The sequence below is a fragment of the Salmo trutta genome, chromosome 26 (assembly GCF_901001165.1).
Source record: "Salmo trutta chromosome 26, fSalTru1.1, whole genome shotgun sequence".
In the NCBI taxonomy this organism is placed as follows: Eukaryota; Metazoa; Chordata; class Actinopteri; order Salmoniformes; family Salmonidae; genus Salmo; species Salmo trutta.
Window position 1 is genome coordinate 33,858,738 of NC_042982.1, and position 24,031 is coordinate 33,882,768.

At 46.2% G+C, this 24,031-nt stretch overlaps 1 protein-coding gene across 3 annotated transcripts in view; it reads left to right on the forward strand.

Moving 5' to 3' along the window:
- Positions 1-24,031, forward strand: part of robo1 (roundabout, axon guidance receptor, homolog 1 (Drosophila)) — a 314,601-nt gene that overhangs the window by 215,475 nt on the left and 75,095 nt on the right. For 2 of the 3 annotated variants that reach the window (XM_029715767.1, XM_029715769.1), the window contains 8 exons: positions 5,684-5,822; positions 5,979-6,106; positions 13,839-13,847; positions 14,835-14,959; positions 15,442-15,613; positions 19,700-19,905; positions 22,938-23,019; positions 23,276-23,441. In XM_029715767.1, the coding sequence (XP_029571627.1) occupies positions 5,684-5,822; positions 5,979-6,106; positions 13,839-13,847; positions 14,835-14,959; positions 15,442-15,613; positions 19,700-19,905; positions 22,938-23,019; positions 23,276-23,441 (1,027 nt within the window). The remainder of the gene's footprint in view (positions 1-5,683; positions 5,823-5,978; positions 6,107-13,838; positions 13,848-14,834; positions 14,960-15,441; positions 15,614-19,699; positions 19,906-22,937; positions 23,020-23,275; positions 23,442-24,031) is intronic. The other variant, XM_029715768.1, reaches the window with a different exon arrangement.

A 24,031-nucleotide genomic window follows, 5' to 3' on the forward strand; every position in this document is an offset into this window, starting at 1 on the left:
TGGATGTTCTGGTCCTGAGGCTTCAGTGTGTTAGTAGAACAGGTTTGTGAACTCAGCACCACAACCAGCTGCTCTTTTTTGAGTTTTTATTATTAGTGGATATTAGCCTAATTCTGCCCTGCATGCATTGTTTGTAGTTTTCCTCTGGACATGTAGGAGAATCTTACAGAACTCTGCATGCAGGGTTTCAATGGGGTGTTTGTCCCATTTGGTGAAATCTTGTTTTGCAAGTGGACCCCACACCTTGCTGCCATAAAGTGCAATTGGTTCAATGACACATTGAATTAGTTTTAGCCAAATTTTAATAGGTATTTCAATTTCAATTAGTTGTTTAAAGGTGTAGAACGCCCTGCATGCTTTCTCTCTCAGTTCATTCACTGCATCATTAAGGTGTCCAGTTGAGCTTGTTTTTAAACCTAAGTAATTGTAGTGTGTGAAGTGCTCTATATATTTTGTACCAATTGAGAAAATCATTATTTTAATATTTTTGGGGTTTACTGCCAGGACCCAGGTCTGGCAGTACTGCTCTAGTAGGTCCAGGCTCTGCTGTAGGCCATGTGCTGTGGGTGACAGCAGGCATAGGTAATCTGTGAAGAGCAGGCATTTAACCTCTGAATTGTGGAGACTAACACCAGGAGTCTCTCTCTCTCCCTCTCTCTCTCTCTCTCTCTCTCTCTCTCTCTCTCTCTCTCTCTCTCCCTCTCTCTCTCTCTCTCTCTCCCTCTCTCACACACACACACACCCACTCACCATCTCTCTTTCTCTCTTTCTCTCTTTCTCACACACACACACATTCTCTCTCTCTGTCTCACTGTTTGTTTGTGTACAGCGGTGAAGAGGGTCCAGATGTTTCTGTTTGTGTGTGTCTCCAAGGAGACAAAACGGTGTCATTGACCCCTTCAAGAGGAGTGTGACCTGGCCTTCACTCTACCAGTTAACCATGAACTCCCCCAGGAGCCCCCCCCCCCTCTACTGACCCCCTTTTCTCCCCCGCTGGACCCCTTCCCCTACTGACACACCTCAGCACCTCTCTTCTGGCCAGCTGTGCCCCATTCCACCATGACTGGTCTTTGACCCCACAGCTCTCCGGTGCCTCAGTTTATAGTGTCAGTATAGACCTCTGTATTGACCTCAGTGGGCTGAACTTCTGACTGTCCTCTCCACTTCCTCTACTTCCTGTCCCACTAGACCTCTCATCATTCCCTCCGACAGGACCCACGTATTCTTCTTTCCAACATAAGATACATCATTATATATGGAAATCATATGGCTTCAACGGTCTCAGCTCATAGCTATGGCCTGTCACAACAGAAAAAGGCACGACAGCCCCAGGAACTTACTGAGCACGTTTTCAAGCCAAGTCTGAAGGGGATGTGAGGAAGGAGGGAATGTGCGGAGGGAGGGGAGAGAGCAGAGAGAGTAGAGAGAAGGTAGGGGAGAGCGGGCAGAGAGGAGGAAGGGAGGGGAGAGAGCAGAGAGGAGGAAGGGAGGGGAGAGAGCAGAGAGGAGAGAGAGTAGAGAGAAGGGAGGGGAGAGAGGGCAGAGAGGAGGAAGGGTGGAGAGAGGAGGGAGGGGAGAGAGCAGAGAGGAGAGAGAGTAGAGAGAAGGTAGGGGAGAGCGGGCAGAGAGGAGGGAGGGAGGGGAGAGAGCAGAGAGGAGGGAGGCAGGGGAGAGAGCAGAGAGGAGGGAGGTCAAACTATTGAACTGCAATTGTTGAGCTGTGGGAAATATTAAAAAACAAATGTTGGAGGAGAGGGAGATTAAAGGTATTAGGAAATCTGCTAAGTGTTCCGTATGGAAATGTGCGTTGTTGTGTGTTTCTACTGAGGGGATAGGGTCCGGAGAGGGAGTTGAGCTGGACCTGAGGGGCCAGGGGTGGTTAGATGGCTATCTGTTTTCATTTCACAAGTTTTTTCCAAAATGTATTTTTATTTCAATCCCTGCTGGAAGGCTAGGGGGGATGGAGTGCAACAGCAAGCTTTTACAGGACCTCTCAGATCATCAGGATAAAGAGCAACGAGGGTAGATGTGATTACTAAAACACACTGCTAATGTTAGCACTGAGACTGCTGCTACAGACTGATCGGCAAGATGATTCAATCCCCATACAGTGCTAAAGATACAGTATAGTCACATACTATGATATACTATATTATGCTATGCTATACTATGCAATAATATAATATGCTATGCTATACTATACTACACTATACTATGCTTTACTATGCTATGCTATGCTATGTTATACTATGCTATGCTGTACTATGCTATACTATGCCATGCTATACTATGCTATGCTATGTTACGCTATACTATACTACACTGAGTATACAATACATTAAGAATACCTGCTCTTTCCATGACATAGACTGATCAGGTGAATCCAGGTGAAACTCTGATCCCTTATTGATGTCACTTGTTAAATCCACTTCAATCAGTGTAGATGAAGGTGAGGAGACAGGTTAAAGAAGGATTTTTAGATAACTGAGGCATGGATTGTGTATGTGTGCCATTCAGAGGGTGAATGGGCAAGATGAAAAATGTAAGTGCCTTTGAACGGGGTATGGTAGTAGGTGTCAGGCGCACCGGTTTGTGTCAAAACTGCAACGATGCTGGATTTTTCACGTTTCCTATGTGTATCAAGAATGGTCCACCACCCAAAGGACATCCAGCCAACTTGAGACAACTGTGGGAAGCATTGGAGTCAACATGGGGTGCAACTCAATATTAGGAATATGTTCTTAATATTTGGTATACTCAGACTATAATATACTATGCTTACCTTTACTACAGTGCCCTCCTAAATTATTGGCACCCTAGGTAAATCTGAACAAAAAAAGGCTGTGAAAAAAATGTCATTGTTGTTTATCAGCTTGATATTACACTCAAAATATCATATGATTCTAACCTTTAATTGAGTTAAAATTGTTCAAAAGAAAAATAATTGTAATCAAGAAATAATATTTATTTTCAAAAACATGTTTCACAATTATTGGCAACCCTGCATTTAGTACTTTGTGCACCTTCCCTTTGCCAAGATAACAACTCTGAGTCGTCTCCTATAATGCTTGATGAGGTGGGAGAACACATCCTCCATTTGCCTAGATAACAGCTCTGAGTCGTCTCCTATAATGCTTGATGAGGTGGGAGAACACATCCTCCATTTGCATAGATAGCAGCTCTGAGTCGTCTCCTATAATGCTTGATGAGGTGGGAGAACACATCCTCCATTTGCATAGATAGCAGCTCTGAGTAGTCTCCTATAATGCTTGATGAGGTGGGAGAACACATCCTCCATTTGCCAAGATAGCAGCTCTGAGTCGTCTCCTATAATGCTTGATTAGGTGGGAGAACACACCTTCCCTTTGCCAAGATAACAGCTCTGAGTCGTCTCCTATAATGCTTGATGAGGTGGGAGAACACATCCTCCATTTGCCAAGATAACAGCTCTGAGACGTCTCCTATAATGTTTGATGAGGTGGGAGAACACATCCTCCCTTTGCCAAGATAGCAGCTCTGAGTCATCTCCTATAATGCTTGATGAGGTGGGAGAACACATCCTCCATTTGCCAAGATAACAACTCTGAGTCATCTCCTATAATGCTTGATGAGGTGGGAGAACACATCCTCCATTTGCCAAGATAGCAGCTCTGAGTCGTCTCCTATAATGCTTGATGAGGTGGGAGAACGCACCTTCCCTTTGCCAAGATAGCAGCTCTGAGTCGTCTCCTATAATGCTTGATGAGGTGGGAGAACACATCCTCCATTTGCCAAGATAGCAGCTCTGAGTCGTCTCCTATAATGCTTGATGAGGTGGGAGAACACATCCTCCATTTGCCAAGATAACAGCTCTGAGTCGTCTCCTATAATGCTTGATGAGGTGGGAGAACACACCTTCCCTTTGAGTCGTCTCCTATAATGTTTGATGAGGTGGGAGAACACATCCTCCATTTGCCAAAATAACAGCTCTGAGTCGTCTCCTATAATGCTTGATGAGGTGGGAGAACACACCTTCCCTTTGAGTCGTCTCCTATAATGTTTGATGAGGTGGGAGAACACATCCTCCATTTGCCAAGATAACAGCTCTGAGTCATCTCCTATAATGTTTGATGAGGTGGGAGAACGCACCTTCCCTTTGCCAAGATAGCAGCTCTGAGTCGTCTCCTATAATGCTTGATGAGGTGGGAGAACACACCTTCCCTTTGCCAAGATAACAGCTCTGAGTCGTCTCCTATAATGCTTGATGAGGTGGGAGAACACACCTTCCCTTTGAGTCGTCTCCTATAATGTTTGATGAGGTGGGAGAACACATCCTCCATTTGCCAAGATAACAGCTCTGAGTCGTCTCCTATAATGCTTGATGAGGTGGGAGAACACACCTTCCCTTTGAGTCGTCTCCTATAATGTTTGATGAGGTGGGAGAACACATATGGAGTTGAGACCATTCCTCCATACATAAACTCTCCAGAGTTCACCCCACAGCTTTTCAATGGTGTTTTGGGGACTGGGATGACCATTGCAAAAGCTTGATTCTATGGTCAATGAAAAAATGTTTTGTGTGGGGGTGTGCTTTGGATCGTTGTCCTGCCAGTTGATACAACAACGACCCAGTTTTGGCCTAAAATCTCCTGGTTATTGATGAAGTCCATGATGCCATGTATCCTAACAATGTTCCCAGGGCCTTTGGAAGTAAAACAGCACCACAACATCACAGATCCACCACCATACTTCACAGATCCACCACCATACTTCCCACCACCATACTTCACAGATCCACCACCATACTTCCCACCACCATACTTCACAGATCCACCACCATACTTCACAGATCCACCACCATACTTCACAGATCCACCACCATACTTCACAGTAGGGATGATTTTATTTTCTGTATGACCATGGCTCTTTTTACACCAAACCAACCTCTGGTGTTTGCTGCCTAAAAGCTCTATTTTAGTCTCATCAGACCATAGAATCTGGTTCCAATCAAAGTTCCAATGATATTTATCAAACTCCACATGCTTACATTTGTGGTTTGGTGACAGCAGGTTCGTCACAGCTCCAGTTGATGAAAATGTTGTAATTATTGCCCTGATAGTGGAGATGTGTATTTTCAGCCTTGTAGCTATCTTTTTTATAGCAATTTTCTGATTTGTGAAGGTCAATAACCTTTTGTCTCATTTCGTTTGTGTGTTGTCTGGCCTTTCCCATGTTGATGGATGAGTAAGGGGGTTTAGCCTGTGTGTCACCTCATATTTATACCCCAGTGAAACAGGAAGTCATGGCTGGACCACTTAAGAGTTCCCAAAAATCTTAATTGGAATACACATCAATTGGATTGTTTTGTTCATCAGAATTTCTAGGGGTGCCAGTCATTCTGAAACGCATGTTTCTGAAAAAAAAAACATTATTTCTTGTTGATAATAATATTTTTTGAACAATTTTAACTCAATTAAAGGTTAGATGCATATGATATTTTCAATGTAAGGTCAAGCTGATAAACAACGGACCTTTTTTCACAGCCTTTTTAGTTCATATTTACCAAGGGTACCAACAATTCAAGTGGGCACTGTATATTATACTATACTATGCTATACTATCCTGTATAACTGCAGATACAGTGTACTGACGTACTGTAGACCTAGTACTGAATAGTCCTGTGCTATGTCATCTCTCTCTGCAGAGCGACCCAGCTTTGTGAAGCGTCCCGGCAGCCAGGTGGTGCTGGTGGACCAGAGCGTGGAGTTCAGGTGTGAGGCCCGGGGTGACCCAGTTCCCACCGTCCGCTGGAGGAAAGAGGACGGAGACCTGCCCAAGGGAAGGTACTGTACTGTATGACTCATCTTCTGGACACCTTTATTACACCACAATCCCTATTTCTCTCTATTTCATCCCTCACTCCCTTTTGTCTGTCTGATGATCAGCATGTATGCATTTACAGTAAGGTATGAATGTGTGTGTGTGTGTGTGTATTCCAGATATGAGATCCGTGAGGACCACACCCTGAAGATCCGTCGTCTGAGCTCTGCAGACGTGGGTTCTTACACCTGCGTGGCAGAGAACATGGTGGGCAGGGCGGAGGCGTCGGCCACCCTCACCGTCCACGGTAAGACCACACAACTATGTTACTTACTCTAGTAAAATACTTTGCATCAGCATTTCCCAAACTTGGTCCTCGGGACCCCAAGGGGTGCACGTTTCGTTTTTTGCCCTAACACTACACAGCTGATTCAAATGATCAAAGCTTGATGATTAATTGTTTATTTGAATCAGCTGTGTAGTGCTAGGGAAAAAAACAAAACGTGGACGACTTGGGTTCCTGAGGACCGAGTTTGGCTAACTCTGCTGTACATGTTTACCAAGGAGAGGCCAATGCACCAGCTATCTTGAAAATCCTGTATATTGTTACAGTACTTAGCCCTGTTGTTGAGCTTCTATTGCTGAAAGGTATATTGATTGTTCCATATGTTTCAGTCTCTCTAGTTGTATTGGTTACGGTGAGTTTTAGCACCTTAGATGTAATTTAGCTCAACCGCACTGCTATTAGACACCCAATTCTGGAGCCTGAAAGGTTATTACTTTCACCCATTCCCTCTCAATTAGCTGATTGATTTCTAATAAAGGTCATCTGAAAATCCATAGATCCTCTTACACTTTACACATGGGAGCTCAATGATAATCAATTCCACTTGCGGTGACCATAGGAGCGAGGACATTCCTTTAGAGGCAGCCTCTGGTCATGTTTAAGATATGCTGTATCAGTGGTAGGCCTGTGGGGAGCCTCTGGTCATGTTTAAGATATGCTGTATCAGTGGTAGGCCTGTGGGGAGCCTCTGGTCATGTTTAAGATATGTTGTATCAGTGGTAGGCCTGTGGGGAGCCTCTGGTCATGTTTAAGATATGCTGTATCAGTGGTAGGCCTGTGGGGAGCCTCTGGTCATGTTTAAGATATGCTGTATCAGTGGTAGGCCTGTGGGGAGCCTCTGGTCATGTTTAAGATATGCTGTATCAGTGGTAGGCCTGTGGGGAGCCTCTGGTCATGTTTAAGATATGCTGTATCAGTGGTAGGCCTGTGGGGAGCCTCTGGTCATGTTTAAGATATGCTGTATCAGTGGTAGGCCTGTGGGGAGCCTCTGGTCATGTTTAAGATATGCTGTATCAGTGGTAGGCCTGTGGGGAGCCTCTGTGTGTCTCTCCATTGGACATCCTACTAACAGTGAGAACAGAAAGCAGCTGGTCACAGAGTGTGATCACTCAGAAAGGAGTCATTCAGTACAACAAGAGGGCCTGAATCCCCCCAACCCTAAACCCTCCTGGGAGCCACGTAGGGGGAACACTGGGGTCATTTAACAACAGGGTAATGGGAAGATTGGGGAGCAGGGGGAAAAGGAGGAGGGGGGGAGGGGATAGAAGGTGGTTCAGTGCACAGGGAATGGGGGATGGGGTTAGGAGGGTGGGGAGGTGTATATTAAGGGGTTGAAGTGACTCAACACTGGAGCAGACCAAGATGGGAATTGAGGCTGGGTGAGGTAGATAGGGGGTGGAGGCGTTGTGTGTGTGTGGGGGGGGGGGGTAAATGTTTGTATGGTGAGGTCAGATGTATAAAATTGTATTCCCAGCAGTCCTCGAGCGCTATGAAGAGACTGGACATTTGAATTTGACCCTTCTATTCCATATGACCTCATAAGCAGCATCTTATCTCACATGCTATACATGTATTAGAGGATGCATGCAGGATGAGGTAAGACCCTGTATTAGAGGACACATGCAGGATGAGGTAAGACCCTGTATTAGAGGAGGCATGCAGGATGAGGTAAGACCCTGTATTAGAGGAGGCATGCAGGATGAGGTAAGACCCTGTATTAGAGGACACATGCAGGATGAGGTAAGACCCTGTATTAGAGGAGGCATGCAGGATGAGGTAAGACCCTGTATTAGAGGAGGCATGCAGGATGAGGTAAGACCCTGTATTAGAGGATGCATGCAGGATGAGGTAAGACCCTGTATTAGAGGAGGCATGCAGGATGAGGTAAGACCCTGTATTAGAGGAGGCATGCAGGATGAGGTAAGACCCTGTATTAGAGGAGGCATGCAGGATGAGGTAAGACCCTGTATTAGAGGACACATGCAGGATGAGGTAAGACCCTGTATTAGAGGAGGCATGCAGGATGAGGTAAGACCCTGTATTAGAGGACACATGCAGGATGAGGTAAGACCCTGTATTAGAGGAGGCATGCAGGATGAGGTAAGACCCTGTATTAGAGGAGGCATGCAGGATGAGGTAAGACCCTGTATTAGAGGAGGCATGCAGGATGAGGTAAGACCCTGTATTAGAGGAGGCATGCAGGATGAGGTAAGACCCTGTATTAGAGGACACATGCAGGATGAGGTAAGACCCTGTATTAGAGGAGGCATGCAGGATGAGGTAAGACCCTGTATTAGAGGACACATGCAGGATGAGGTAAGACCCTGTATTAGAGGAGGCATGCAGGATGAGGTAAGACCCTGTATTAGAGGAGGCATGCAGGATGAGGTAAGACCCTGTATTAGAGGAGGCATGCAGGATGAGGTAAGACCCTGTATTGGAGGAGGCATGCAGGATGTAGTAAGGTATCTCACAAAAAATAACAAGTAATGAAATCAACAGATGTGTGACTGTGGTTTGTTTGAGCCGATAGGATCAAAGCGTTAGTGGTTAAAGATACTGTCATCATTTTACCAAGCCCTTTCTGACCTCTCGATGAAGCCCTCCATACAGCCAGTTCTTCCTTACCATGTAATACCATCAGGAAAACTCTAGACCGCAGTTATATATAAAAAATAAAAAAAACCTTAGCCTTAGCGCTCCATACCAAGCTTAATTTAGTGTGGAGAGCGAGTCACGGAGCCTCCGGCACTGATCTCTGATCTCCAGTCAGCCTGGCCAGGGACATGGTGAGGCCAGCTCGGATGGCAGAGAGACCAGGGAGGGCCTGGACACTGACGGAGGGAAGGAGGGAGGATGGCTAATTAAAGACAAGCAGGCCACCGTCCAAGCCAGGAAATGATATGCTCTTAATCTTAGGACATGGGCAAGCTTAAGGAAAGAAAAGCTGGGTAATTGTAGGTCTGAATAGGGCAAAACAGGAGTAGATAGCAAATGAAAGAGAGAGAGAGAGAGAAAATAAGAGAGAGACGCAGACAGTGGCAGATTTCGTCATGTCGTATTTGCTTCCGGCCTTATGCTTGTCAGGAGAGCTTGCACATGAAATGACTGATCTGTCATACGTGTTATCCATTCTAGAATCATACGTGTTATCCATTCTAGAATCATGTGTGTCCCATCAGATCACTGGGGACGACAAGATGGAGGGAAGAAACCCAAAGGGATAGATTAAGGCACAAGTAACGTGTTTTTTACCAACAGTCAGGACACAGTTACCGCTGGTTTAATGTCATTTCAGTGGTAGTGAATGGTTGGCTTAGACGGTGTATTACACTGGAGTAAATCAGATTGTCTGCTCCTATGTGGAATTCATGTAAATGTTCTGATAATTCAATGCTCTGCCAGTAACTCCCAAATGAGGGTACTGAAGGGCCATTTCAACATGGCTCGGATCGAGAAGGAAAGTTCACAGTATTGCGAGCTGTAGCATGAAACGTGATTCAATATTTTTGTGATTACAGTATGTTATGTGAACAGTATATTCATTTTAATAGTTTTAGCTTGAATCAAAAGTGTTTAAATAATTTATCACGACTCTAAAGTGAAATCTTAAAAGAGTTATGTGCTGGTTTGTTTGGCCCATTCATTCCAGAATGGACAGAGGTTTTTTCTTCACACCTCTCAAGGCCAGATCCTCAGTGAACAATGTCAGCATTGTGCCGTGGCGCCCAGAGCTATTTTTCTTTCTCTCAGCTCTGCTCTCATTACTAACTTAATCAATGAATTATTGTTTTACACACGTGTTTGCCTGTCTGTAACACCTCCTCTGGACTTATAAACACGTCAAGTCAAATATTCCATTTATTGATGTAAGAAACGCATAAATGGCCAGGCCATGGGCTTGGTTAGATTTACTGTTTCATTGTAAAACCATTCATCTACACCAGATGAGAATGTGTAGCTTTAGTCATTCAGTAAAGTATTTGTACTGAGATATTAGATATATACATTATGGTTCTGTGGTGGTGTTTGTGTTTTGTTAAGGAAACTACACCCATCGGGGATATTCACCATTTGAATGGGAATACTGTATTCTAGTATCACTGGTAAAACAATGCAGGGGACCAGTGGGCCTTCTTCGCTTCGCTGGTCATTTTGCCATTAGTTGTGATTTATTTGTGGAATGGACTTGAATGGAATGGAAGCCCCAAGAGTGGCTTTACTAACAACCCATGGAAAGGGACTGGAATGGGAGAAGTGCTGCCTAAACCACCAGAGAGAGTTAGAAAGGGGAACCTACCTCATACACCCACTACAATGTGCACAGCAGAGCCTTCTCCTAATCAGCTGTTCTCATATTAAGCAGGATGATGATATACTGTAGACCCAGAACAAGCTGTTAGAGGCCAGGCCACACAGCCAATACTCTCACTGCCTCTCTCCACCAGGCCACACAGCCAATACTCTCACTGCCTCTCTCCACCAGGCCACACAGTCCATACTCTCACTGCCTCTCTCTACCAGGCCACACAGTCAATACGCTCACTGCCTCTCTCTACCAGGCCACACAGTCAATACTCTCACTGCCTCTCTCTACCAGGCCATACAGTCAATACTCTCACTGCCTCTCTCTACCAGGCCACACAGTCAATACTCTCACTGCCTCTCTCTACCAGGCCACACAGTCAATACTCTCACTGCCTCTCTCTACCAGGCTACACAGTCAATACTCTCACTGCCTCTCTCTGCCAGGCCACACAGTCAATACTCTCACTGCCTCTCTCTGCCAGGCCACACAGTCAATACGCTCACTGCCTCTCTCTACCAGGCCACACAGTCAATACTCTCACTGCCTCTCTCTACCAGGCCACACAGTCAATACTCTCACTGCCTCTCTCTGCCAGGCCACACAGTCAATACGCTCACTGCCTCTCTCTACCAGGCCACACAGTCAATACTCTCACTGCCTCTCTCCACCAGGCCACACAGTCAATACTCTCACTGCCTCTTCACCAGGCCACACAGTCAATACTCTCACTGCCTCCCTCTACCAGGCTACACAGTCAATACGCTCACTGCCTCTCTCTACCAGGCCACACAGTCAATACTCTCACTGCCTCTTCACCAGGCCACACAGTCAATACTCTCACTGCCTCTCTCTACCAGGCCACACAGTCAATACTCTCACTGCCTCCCTCTACCAGGCCACACAGTCCATACTCTCACTGCCTCTCTCTGCCAGGCTACACAGTCAATACTCTCACTGCCTCTCTCTGCCAGGCCACACAGTCAATACTCTCACTGCCTCTCTCTGCCAGGCCACACAGTCCATACTCTCACTGCCTCCCTCTACCAGGCCACACAGTCAGGACTCTTTGCCTCTCTCTACCAGGCCACACAGTCAGGACTCTTTGCCTCTCTCTACCAGGCCACACAGTCAGGACTCTTTGTCTCTCTCTACCAGGCCACACAGTCAGGACTCTTTGTCTCTCTCTACCAGGCCACACAGTCAGGACTCTTTGTCTCTCTCTACCAGGCCACACAGTCAGGACTCTTTGTCTCTTTCTACCAGGCCACACAGTCAGGACTCTTTGTCTCTCTCTACCAGGCCACACAGTCAGGACTCTTTGTCTCTCTCTACCAGGCCATACAGTCAGGACTCTTTGTCTCTCTCTACCAGGCCACACAGTCAGGACTCTTTGTCTCTCTCTACCAGGCCACACAGTCAGGACTCTTTGTCTCTCTCTACCAGGCCACACAGTCAGGAATCTTTTTTCTCTCCTATAAATATCAACATCATATCAATCTTAATCATGTTACAAATATAACCAAATAGAAGGATTCCTTTCTGTTTTCCATAATAATCTCATACAGCTTTGTGATGGTTACAGCATGCCAATGTACATACAGCCTGCTTATGGGCTTGTTGTGGAGTATCAGGGCAGGCCTAAGCAGCCAGTGAATGAGAGTTTACAGACCTACACACACGCTAACACACACACAGTCCTCCCAGTGGGAGCTCCTATTAATCAGACTTAGCATGTATTTCTCTCCCAGCGCTAATATGAGCCCTATGAACAGCAGCAGGCCTACTCCAATCCCTATGAAGCACTCTACACGGGTCCCTGGCACACATCAGACCCCCCAGTGGGCAGGGGGCTACACTGCTCTGTGGTCCCCTCCCCCCAACTCCCTCTGATCACAACACAGATAGAGCCTGACACACACAAACACACACACACACCCCAGCACTGCGTGGCATCCTATCCCCCACACAGTTGTGACCCAGACAGGCTTAGAGCTGACCTCTCCCTCCTGGTTCCAGGTCCACCACTGTGATCACAGCAGCATGGTAGAGGTAGGGTTACCTCATTAAAGGCTTAGACACATATGAATGGAGGTGTGTGTAGGGAGGTGTGTGTAGGGAGTGAGGGTGTGTGTGAGGGTGTGTATCTTTATGGGTGTGTGTGCTGAATGTGGTCTTGTGTGGGTGGGTGTGTGTATGCGAGTCTGTGTGTGCACGTTTTGTGTGCATGCGGGTGCGTGTGCTTGTGTGTGCGTGAGATACAGCGATTCCTCCTTGGTCCGACACACAGATACCCTCTTCCTCTGGAACCTTTTGAAGTAAGGATTATCTGCATTTTACAGCATGTGATAGGTGGGGAAGGATCATTACTCTGAGTGACAGCATTATGTTTCTGTGGGAGCCGCTGAGGCAGACAGATTAGATAAGGAGGCTGATTGGCTGGGGAAGATTTATGGCCAGAGAGTGACAGTTAACTTTCACCTTGTGTTTTTATGGCATGGTGGTCCATATGCAAGGCTATACCCTTAGTAGTTGGAGAGGGGCTGTGTGATGTTGCTGGCCCTCGGGAGACTCTAAAACCTCATTAGTCAAGAGATGGAGAGGAGAGGAGAGGAGAGGAGAGGAGAGGAGAGGAGAGGAGAAGGCATGGAGAGGCGAGGAGAGGAGAGGGATAGGAGAAGGAGAGGTGAGGCGGGGAGAGGAGAAGGAGTGGAGAAGGCAAGGAGAGGGGAGGCGAGGAGAGGAGTGGAGAGGAGAGGGGAGGCGAGGTGAGGAGAGGTGAGGAAAGGGGAGGGGAGGGGAGGGGAGGGGAGGGGAGGAGAGGAGAGGAGAGGAGAGGAGAGGAGAGGAGAGGAGAGGAGAGGAGAGGAGAGGAGAGGAGAGGAGAGGAGAGGAGAGGAGAGGAGAGGAGCTCACCTTCGTCTTCCTTCAACCTGGTTGGAGAATAAACACTTTTCAACATCTGTTTTGTTTTTCTTAAAATTATGTTTTTGTTAATAGGTTCATGTTTCTTTTTAATATGTGCATATTGAGGAAACAAGGGTAAACACAGACTCTTTGAACAACGTCATGCAGAAAGTACTGTTGAAAAGTGTATGGATGAAATGGATGTACTAGGTGTTTGTTGTTGCTATTCATTGGTTGTTTGCATTATTTTGACATAATGTAACCAATGTGCTTCAGTTCCCACTGGCCTGGCTCCACATGCCATGTCTCATATTCATTCAGTGACAATAACATTATTATTTTGACCCATGAACATCATATTGTTGCCTTCCTTATCTGTCGTCTTTGTGTCATGTTAATTTATTTCATGGTGTTGTTTATGATTTATTTATTCATCTCTGTCCTTGTGTGTTGTTCTGTTGTCTTTCTGTTTCCTTCCAGTCCTTTCTGGTAAGTTGAAATGTCACCTGTCACCTATTCACCCTGACGCCCTGACAGAGACAGGAAGCTGTCACAGCACCACCCCCCCTCCATCCTCCTCCCATCACCCTCCACCCACCAATCAGCACTCATGTTTCACTTGTCAATGGCAACAGTGACAAAAGGACATTAATGGGTAAAAATCTGTAATCCAAGGTAAAACCAAATCATTTCATTATATTATTTTTCTACACCTTGTTGTGTTTCTTTATGCATTACCAACTATCCCGTTTTACCTGTGGACAAATTGTGTCTGAATGTGGAGTGACAGGCATTGCTTTTATGGATGTATTACGTGGTCCGTATCAGCGTTAAGATGTCTGGGGCGTAGTAATATTCTCCAGGTGATACATACCTGCTGTCCTCGGAGATCAAGGTGTAATTTGCCCAGCCGCTGGCCCTCAGCATTCAGGCTGTGTCCCTCCACACAGGCCTATTAGCACAGCGAGGCCCGGTGTCACTGTGTGCGACGTTGGGAAGTGACACAACGCTTCACTCTGAAACAGTTTGTCATTAAGATGCATGGATGCTGCATCCTGGCTGGGCCTGGTCCAGGATGCTCCTACAGATGTCTCATTTATCCCCCATTTCCATGTAAATATTATTGGTCTGTGTCCTTGCCCATGCTAATGCAGAGACCCACTTGGGGCTACACTCCTGTTTTCTCTATTCATTAAACTGTTAATATATACACAGCCTGCATTATGGATTGGACTGACTTTCAGTCCACACACAAGCAACCAGAAAAGTCTACTCTAAACAGAGACAACCTGAATCTTTAACCACAGCTCATTTGAATACAGAGCCCATAACTGTTACAATCAAATTCCTTTGTTTTCCATTCAAATGAGCCAGACCAGGATATTAACTGTAATGTCTGATATCTCTGTCTGATGTTATGTGATATGCGATGCTGTGTCAGTATGTTAGCTAACTGTCCCCATGCCTGTCCCGTAGTGCCCCCTGTGTTTGTGGTGCGGCCCAGGAACCAGGTGGTGGCAGTGGGGAGGACCGTCACCTTCCAGTGTGAGGCCACAGGAAACCCTCAACCTGCTATCTTCTGGCAGAGAGAGGGCAGCCAGGTGAGAGGCTGTGGGGGACCTACAGTACACCAGGAACCCAACATGAGCACATGTTGAGGAATGCTTATGGAACAAAAAAGAAAGACAAATAAGTAGTAAATCATAGTCTTCATTCTTTTTTTTAATTTGATATTCCCATGTGGTTTTTACACATTTTATGATTGCACCTATAAAACCAGCCATAAAATCAGTGAACTTCACTGACCTTCACACTGATGCTTCAATTGGACCGTTCCATTCCATCACCCTTCAGGTCTTCCATAGCCAACTGTCTTTATCTGATCTGTCTCTCTATATCCGTCCTGTCTTCTCTCTTCTCTGTCTATATCCGTCCTGTCTTCTCTCTTCTGTCTATATCTGTCCTGTCTTCTCTCTTCCCTGTCTATATCCGTCCTGTCTTCTCTCTTCTCTGTCTATATCTGTCCTGTCTTCTCTCTTCTCTGTCTATATCTGTCCTGTCTTCTCTCCTCTACCTCCTCTAGAACCTGCTCTTCTCCTACCAGCCCCCCCAGCCCTCTAGCCGCGTCTCCGTCTCCCAGACGGGGGACCTGACTATCACAGATGCAGAGCGCTCAGACGTGGGCTACTACAGCTGCCAGGCCCTCAACATCGCTGGCTCTGTCATCACCAAGGCCCTGCTGGAGGTCACTGACGGTGAGTTCCGCAAATCAATGACTCCCAGAATTAGATCTTGGAGGCATCTTGGTGGTATTGTCACACCTTGGCACATAGACATGTAGGGATTTGAATAAACACATAATAATATATATGAGCTGTATTTAAGTGTCTAAAGTACATATTGAGGTCTGTGGAGTTTTGGTCAGACTGTGCTCCAAGTCTGGCCTGGTCTCTGTGCTCCTGTCAGAGTTGGAGACTCTGTGGTGACTCATCTTCTCCAGGAGCCTGGCTTGCCTCTTGGCTCTGGACTGTTGGCTCCTGGCAGTGTATCATTCACGCTGGCTGGTGTCTCCTCTAGGAGTCTCCTCTCATTAACAGACTAGCCTGCTGGTGGAGGGATCTGTCTTTGTGGTGAGGCCTGATTCAGACCTCTAGTCACTCTCAGTCAATGCAGCCAGCCTGGTAGTGTAGTCACCATGGCTTTAGTCCAAGCGTTCCCATAGCGACTCACTCAGTCTCTCCGTTCACTATTATTTTGTTTACCTCTCACCCCGATTCAACCATCTGTAACCAGATACCTCTCACCTAGATTCAACCATCTGTAACCAGATACCTCTCACCTAGATTCAACCATCTGTAACCAGATACCTCTCACCTAGATTCAAACATCTCTAACCAGATACCTCTCACCTAGATTCAACCATCTCTAACCAGATACCTCTCACCTAGATTCAACCATCTGTAACCAGATACCTCTCACCTAGATTCAACCATCTCTAACCAGATACCTCTCACCTAGATTCAACCATCTGTAACCAGATACCTCTCACCTAGATTCAACCATCTGTAACCAGATACCTCTCACCTAGATTCAACCATCTCTAACCAGATACCTCTCACCTAGATTCAACCATCTGTAACCAGATACCTCTCACCTAGATTCAACCATCTCTAACCAGATACCTCTCACCTAGATTCAACCCTCTCTAACCAGATACCTCTCACCTAGATTCAACCCTCTCTCGCCAGATACCTCTCACCTAGATTCAACCATCTCTAACCAGATACCTCTCACCTAGATTCAACCATCTGTAACCAGATACCTCTCACCTAGATTCAACCCTCTATAACCAGATACCTCTCACCTAGATTCAACCATCTCTAACCAGATACCTCTCACCTAGATTCAACCATCTGTAACCAGATACCTCTCACCTAGATTCAACCATCTCTAACCAGATACCTCTCACCTAGATTCAACCATCTCTAACCAGATACCTCTCACCTCGATTCAACTCTCTGTAACCAGATACCTCTCACCTAGATTCAACCATCTCTAACCAGATACCTCTCACCTAGATTCAACCATCTCTAACCAGATACCTCTCACCTAGATTCAACCATCTCTAACCAGATACCTCTCACCTAGATTCAACCATCTGTAACCAGATACCTCTCACCTAGATTCAACCATCTGTAACCAGATACCTCTCACCTAGATTCAACCATCTGTAACCAGATACCTCTCACCTAGATTCAACCATCTGTAACCAGATACCTCTCACCTAGATTCAACCATCTCTAACCATATACCTCTCACCTAGATTCAACCCTCTGTAACCAGATACCTCTCACCTAGATTCAACCATCTCTAACCAGATACCTCTCACCTAGATTCAACCCTCTGTAACCAGATACCTCTCACCTAGATTCATCTCTCTCTAACCAGATACCTCTCACCTAGATTCAACCATCTGTAACCAGATACCTCTCACCTAGATTCAACCATCTCTAACCAGATACCTCTCACCTAGATTCAACCATCTCTAACCAGATACCTCTCACCTAGATTCAACCATCTCTCGCCAGATACCTCTCACCTAGATTCAACCATCTGTAACCAGATACCTCTCACCTAGATTCAACCATCTCTAACCAGATACCTCTCACCTAGATTCAACCATCTCTCGCTAGATACCTCTCACCTAGATTCAACCATCTCTAACCAGATACCTCTCACCTAGATTCAACCCTCTGTAACCAGATACCTCTCACCTAGATTCAACCCTCTCTAACCAGATACCTCTCACCTAGATTCAACCATCTCTAACCAGATACCTCTCACCTAGATTCAACCATCTCTAACCAGATACCTCTCACCTAGATTCAACCCTCTGTAACCAGATACCTCTCACCTAGATTCAACCATCTGTAACCAGATACCTCTCACCTAGATTCAACCATCTCTAACCATATACCTCTCACCTAGATTCAACCCTCTGTAACCAGATACCTCTCACCTAGATTCAACCATCTCTAAGCAGATACCTCTCACCTAGATTCAACCATCTGTAACCAGATACCTCTCACCTAGATTCAACCATCTCTAACCATATACCTCTCACCTAGATTCAAACCTCTGTAACCAGATACCTCTCACCTAGATTCAACCATCTCTAACCAGATACCTCTCACCTAGATTCAACCCTCTGTAACCAGATACCTCTCACCTAGATTCAACCATCTCTAACCAGATACCTCTCACCTAGATTCAACCCTCTGTAACCAGATACCTCTCACCTAGATTCAACCCTCTCTAACCAGATACCTCTCACCTAGATTCAACCATCTGTAACCAGATACCTCTCACCTAGATTCAACCATCTGTAACCAGATACCTCTCACCTAGATTCAACCATCTCTAACCAGATACCTCTCACCTAGATTCAACCATCTGTAACCAGATACCTCTCACCTAGATTCAACCATCTCTAACCAGATACCTCTCACCTAGATTCAACCATCTCTAACCAGATACCTCTCACCTAGATTCAACCCTCTGTAACCAGATACCTCTCACCTAGATTCAACCATCTCTCGCCAGATACCTCTCACCTAGATTCAACCATCTGTAACCAGATACCTCTCACCTAGATTCAACCATCTCTAACCAGATACCTCTCACCTAGATTCAACCCTCTCTCGCCAGATACCTCTCCCTCTACCTTTGTAGCTGGGCCTGCTCTTTCTCTCTCTCTCCCTCTGTCTCTCCGCCATGGCAGGACCTGGTAGAAGGAGGAGATAATAACAGTTATTAAAGGGAGCAGGCCTCCTCTTCACCGTTGGCAAATATTTGAATTACAGGTCACAGTGACAATGTTTTAGTAATTACAGCAGCGCCAGCACCAGAGCAAAGAGCCAGTCTCCCATGTATGATACTACACTGGGTGTGTGTGTATATGTACAGACGTATGTCCTACATTATGTGTATATAAAAGTGGATACACATACTGTGTTTACAATGGATTTGCAAATAATTTGAACTAAACAACCTTGTGCTTCTGACTAAATCAGCTGTGCTGGCAGAATTGGTTATCAATAGCAGTATTAACAGCATTAATGATAAGTAGCAATCTACAGTAGCAGGGACATGACGGACACCGTTCTCCGGTCACATAATGGAAATGAAATGGAGACAAAGCATGTTTGTTAAATCTGTGTGTGTCGACTGGTGAACGCCCACTGAGAGGGTGATGACGAGGAGGAAGAGGGGGAGAGGGGGCAGAGGAGGAGGGAGGGAAAATTCTTCATGGTAATAACATTGTCTGTGCTGCTAGGTATTTAGAAGCATTTTCTCCCATGTTCTGTGTTTTATAGACTGGAGGTGTGGTTTCATGAGGGGGGTGTGGTTTAAGGAGGTGGAGAGGAGATGGGGGGTTTGGTTGGCTGTGAATGTTAATGTCTCTGCAGAAAGAGGACTTGTATGTTAGCCTGTTTTATTTTAATTACACCGCATTTGGTTGGCTAAGGTCAACTCCTACTGCTGAATGATTAGAAAATTGCTTCCAGTTGTGAAAATTAAATTTCATTCCATTTTTTAAATTTCTCTCTGCCTCTCTCTCTCTCCATCTACCACACAGCTACCTTGTGTTTGCGACTTTCTCACCTTCCTCTGCCATTTGTATGTTTCTCTACAATCCCACTGTATAATTCTCTCCATTTATTTTATTATTCTCTTCAATTCCACTCAATATTGTTCTTTCATCGTCCACTCAAATTATATATATTCTCGCCCTCTCACCCACAGTCTCTAACTCTCCCGCTCTCTCTCTCTCTCTCTAGTTGTGTCTGATCGCCCACCTCCAGTTGTCCGCCAGGGTCCGACCAATCAGACAGTCTCTGTGGACGGGACGGTGGTTTTGAGTTGTCTAGCAACGGGTAAGCCCACCCCCACCATCCTTTGGAGGAAGGATGGGGTGTTGGTGTCCACTCACGACTCCCGGGTCAAACAGCTGGACACGGGCGCACTGCAGATCCGCTATGCCAAGGTAACACACAACACACTCAATTATGTACACACACACACACACACTCACTCACTCACTCACTCACTCACTCACTCACTCACTCACTCACTCACTCACTCACATTCACAATCACACTCGCATACACGCTCGCATGCACACACAAAGAAACTCTCATCTTCACTGAATGCACTGTATAAACACAGGGCAGGGTAGCCTAGTGGTTGGAGCGTTGGACTAGTAACCAAAAGGTTGCAAGTTCAAATCCCTGAGCTGACAAGGTAAAAATCTGTCGTTCTGCCCCTGAACAAGGCAGTTAACCCACTGTTCCTAGGCTGTCATTGAAAATAAGAATTTGTTCTTAACTGACTTGCCTAGTTAAATAAAGGTACTAAAAAAATAATACAAAAATGGAATGATAGACCCACTCTCCAAGCTTTTCAAAGCATAAAGATAAAACAATGTATTGATGTATCTCTCTGGTTCAGAGTACTAGTACTGAGAAAATACATCAAACTGCAGGCAGAGTGTCTGATCTGCAGAGCAACATGTTGGTCTACTGTAGTGTACCATCTTACTGAGGCAGTTGGCTGTCGAACCATATGCCCCATTATCCTAATATATGGAAATAAGAACATCATTCTCATTGTAGAACAGTTTGACTGTTTGAAAACTTCCAAATTGACCTCCTTCATATGTTTACATTTCCAATCAAGCTCTTCCCTTAGCCGTGACATTAATAACGCATTCCCCCAATCACTTTCAAAGCTGCCCTGAATACCATCTATACGGTGGAGCGGCTGGCTGACTGGCTGGCAGAATAACTCCTGCAGCTCGATCAGTAAATAAAGCATGTGATCAGTTCCCTCCTAGCGCCCAGCCATGCCTCTCCTCTCCTCAGTGAGCTGTCAATCAGCTGTCAGGGGTTTGAAGTGAATTCTCACACACTATTGTCCTGCCACTCAACAGAGTGTGATGGGGAGCTGTGTGAAGCAGAACACTGAGGGAGAGACCAGGGGGCTGCCAAAGCATTCTCCAGAGGGAGGCAGAGTTCGCGTTAGACTGTTGCTGTGTATATGCGTGTGTGTTGTGATGACTGCAGGCGGGTTGTGTGTGGTGACAGGGCTGTGGTGAATGGGCAACACTGTGAGAACAGTGTGATGTGTTTTCAACCCAAACCTTACCTAAGGCAATTTACATTAATGAACATTTAGTTTATTTTGGAGGTAACGCACCGTGTCTTTTTTAATGCATTTTTAAGAAGTTGGATGATTTGTCTTACCTGTCAGGTTGAGCTTAGATGGACCCTAGCTGGAGGCTGATCTACAGGACAAAAACACTCTCCCTCTCACACACACACTGAGACAAACACTCTCCCTCACACACACGGAGACAAACACTTTCCCTCTCACACACACACTGAGACAAATACTCTCCCTCTCACACACACTGAGACAAACACTCTCCCTCTCTCACACACACTGAGACAAACACTCTCCCTCACTCACACACTGACACACACACTCTCCCTCTCACACATACTGAGACACACACTCTCCCTCTCTCACACACACTGAGACAAACACTCTACCTCTCACACACACTGAGACAAACACTCTCCCTCTCACACATACTGAGACACACACTCTCCCTCTCTCACACACACTGAGACAAACACTCTCCCTCTCACACACACTGAGACAAACACTCTCCCTCTCTCACACACTGAGCCAAACACTCTCCCTCTCACACACACTGAGACAAACACTCTCCCTCTCCCACACATACTGAGACAAACACTCTCCCTCTCCCACACACACTGAGACAAACACTCTCCCTCTCCCACACATACTGAGACAAACACTCTCCCTCTCCCACACACACTGAGACAAACACTCTCCCTCTCCCACACACACTGAGACAAACACTCTCCCTCTCACACACACTGAGACAAGCACTCTCCCTCTCACACACACTGAGACAAACACTCTCCCTCTCACACACACTGAGACAAACACTCTCCCTCTCACACACACTGAGACAAACACTCTCCCTCTCACACACACTGAGACAAACACTCTCCCACTCACACACACTGAGACAAGCACTCTCCCTCTCACACACACTGAGACAAACACTCTCCCTCTCACACACACTGAGACAAACACTCTCCCTCTCACACACACTGAGACAAACACTCTCCCTCTCACACACACTGAGACAAACACTCTCCCTCTCCCACACACACTGAGACAAACACTCTCCCTCTCACACACACTGAGACAAGCACTCTCCCTCTCACACACACTGAGACAAACACTCTCCCTCTCACACACACTGAGACAAGCACTCTCCCTCTCACACACACTGAGACAAACACTCTCCCTCTCACACACACTGAGACAAACACTCTACCTCTCACACACACTGAGACAAACACTCTCCCTCTCACACACACTGAGACAAGCACTCTCCCTCTCACACACACTGAGACAAACACTCTCCCTCTCTCACACACACTGAGACAAACACTCTCACTCTCACACACACTGAGACACACACTCTTCCTCTCACACACTAGAGAATGTCACCATATCTGTTCTGTAAAGCACTCCTTTCCCTGAGAGGAGTGATGAGGAGGAGGAGAGGGGAGGAGAGGAGGGGAGAGGAGGGGAAAGGGAGAGGAGGTCTCCAATTAGTCTGTGTTCCTGTGGAAATCTTTTCAATTTGACTGGTACAATCCTGCCACTTGGCCTTCCCAGCTGCTTTTCCCACTTTCTAGGGGGAAATATAATAGTGAGATTACCAGGCACTGATGGCTGGCTGCTAGGAACCACAGCAGCATGTTAATAAGGAGAGAGAGAGAGAGAGAGAGAGAGAGAGAGAGAGAGAGAGAGAGAGAGAGAGAGAGAGATATTGGGGAGGAAGCAGCACTATTTTAGTCCAATTCCACTGATGTCCAGACAGTACCTTGTCATTTGCATTTGAACCCAGAGCGATCACTAATCTAGTCCCTCTCCCCTCTATTTCCTGTCTTCTTTTTTTCTGTCTTATAGCTGGGTGACACAGGCATGTACACATGCATCGCCTCCACTCCCAGTGGCGAGGCCTCGTGGAAGGCCTACCTGGACGTTCAAGGTAAGCCAGTGGGCTGCTGCCTGCTGTCACTGTGGCTACACTCCATAATGACATTGAATTAAATACATTCAGTCTGTAATTGCTTTTTTAGTTGGAATGTCACAATCTTGCCACCACCCCAGGGAGTGTGCTTGAGTCTGTGTGTGTGTATGAATGTGCTTGGTATGCATTCCATAGTCTGGCGTTACTGATAAAGTATTAATTTAGCTTTATAGAAAATGTCTCATGATACTCTCCTCTCTCTCCTCATGTTCAGAGTTTGGTGTTCCAGTGCAGCCGGCCAGACCCACTGACCCCAACCTGATCCCCAGCGCCCCCTTCAAACCTGAGGTCACTGACGTCACCCGCACCTCCGTCACTCTGTCCTGGAAGCCCAACTTCTCAGGAGCAACGCCCACCTCCTACATCATAGAGGCCTTCAGGTAAGAGCAGAGGACATAGGAGGTCACTTGTGACCAAAATAAATAAAGTGATGTCACAGTGTATTTGTATTTATTATGGATCCCCATTAGTTCCTGTCAAGACAACAGCTACTCTTCCTGGGGTTTATTATGGATCCCCATTAGTTCCTGTCAAGACAACAGCTACTCTTCCTGGGGTTTATTATGGATCCCCATTAGTTCCTGTCAAGACAACAGCTACTCTTCCTGGGGTTTATTATGGATCCCCATTAGTTCCTGTCAAGACAACAGCTACTCTTCCTGGGGTTTATTATGGATCCCCATTAGTTCCTGTCAAGACAACAGCTACTCTTCCTGGGGTTTATTATGGATCCCCATTAGTTCCTGTCAAGACAGCAGCAACTCTTCCTGGGTTTATTATGGATCCCCATTAGTTCCTGTCAAGGCAGCAGCTACTCTTCCTGGGGTTTATTATGGATCCCCATTAGTTCCTGTCAAGACAGCAGCTACTCTTCCTGGGGTTTATTATGGATCCCCATTAGTTCCTGTCAAGGCAGCAGCTACTCTTCCTGGGGTTTATTATGGATCCCCATTAGTTCCTGTCAAGGCAG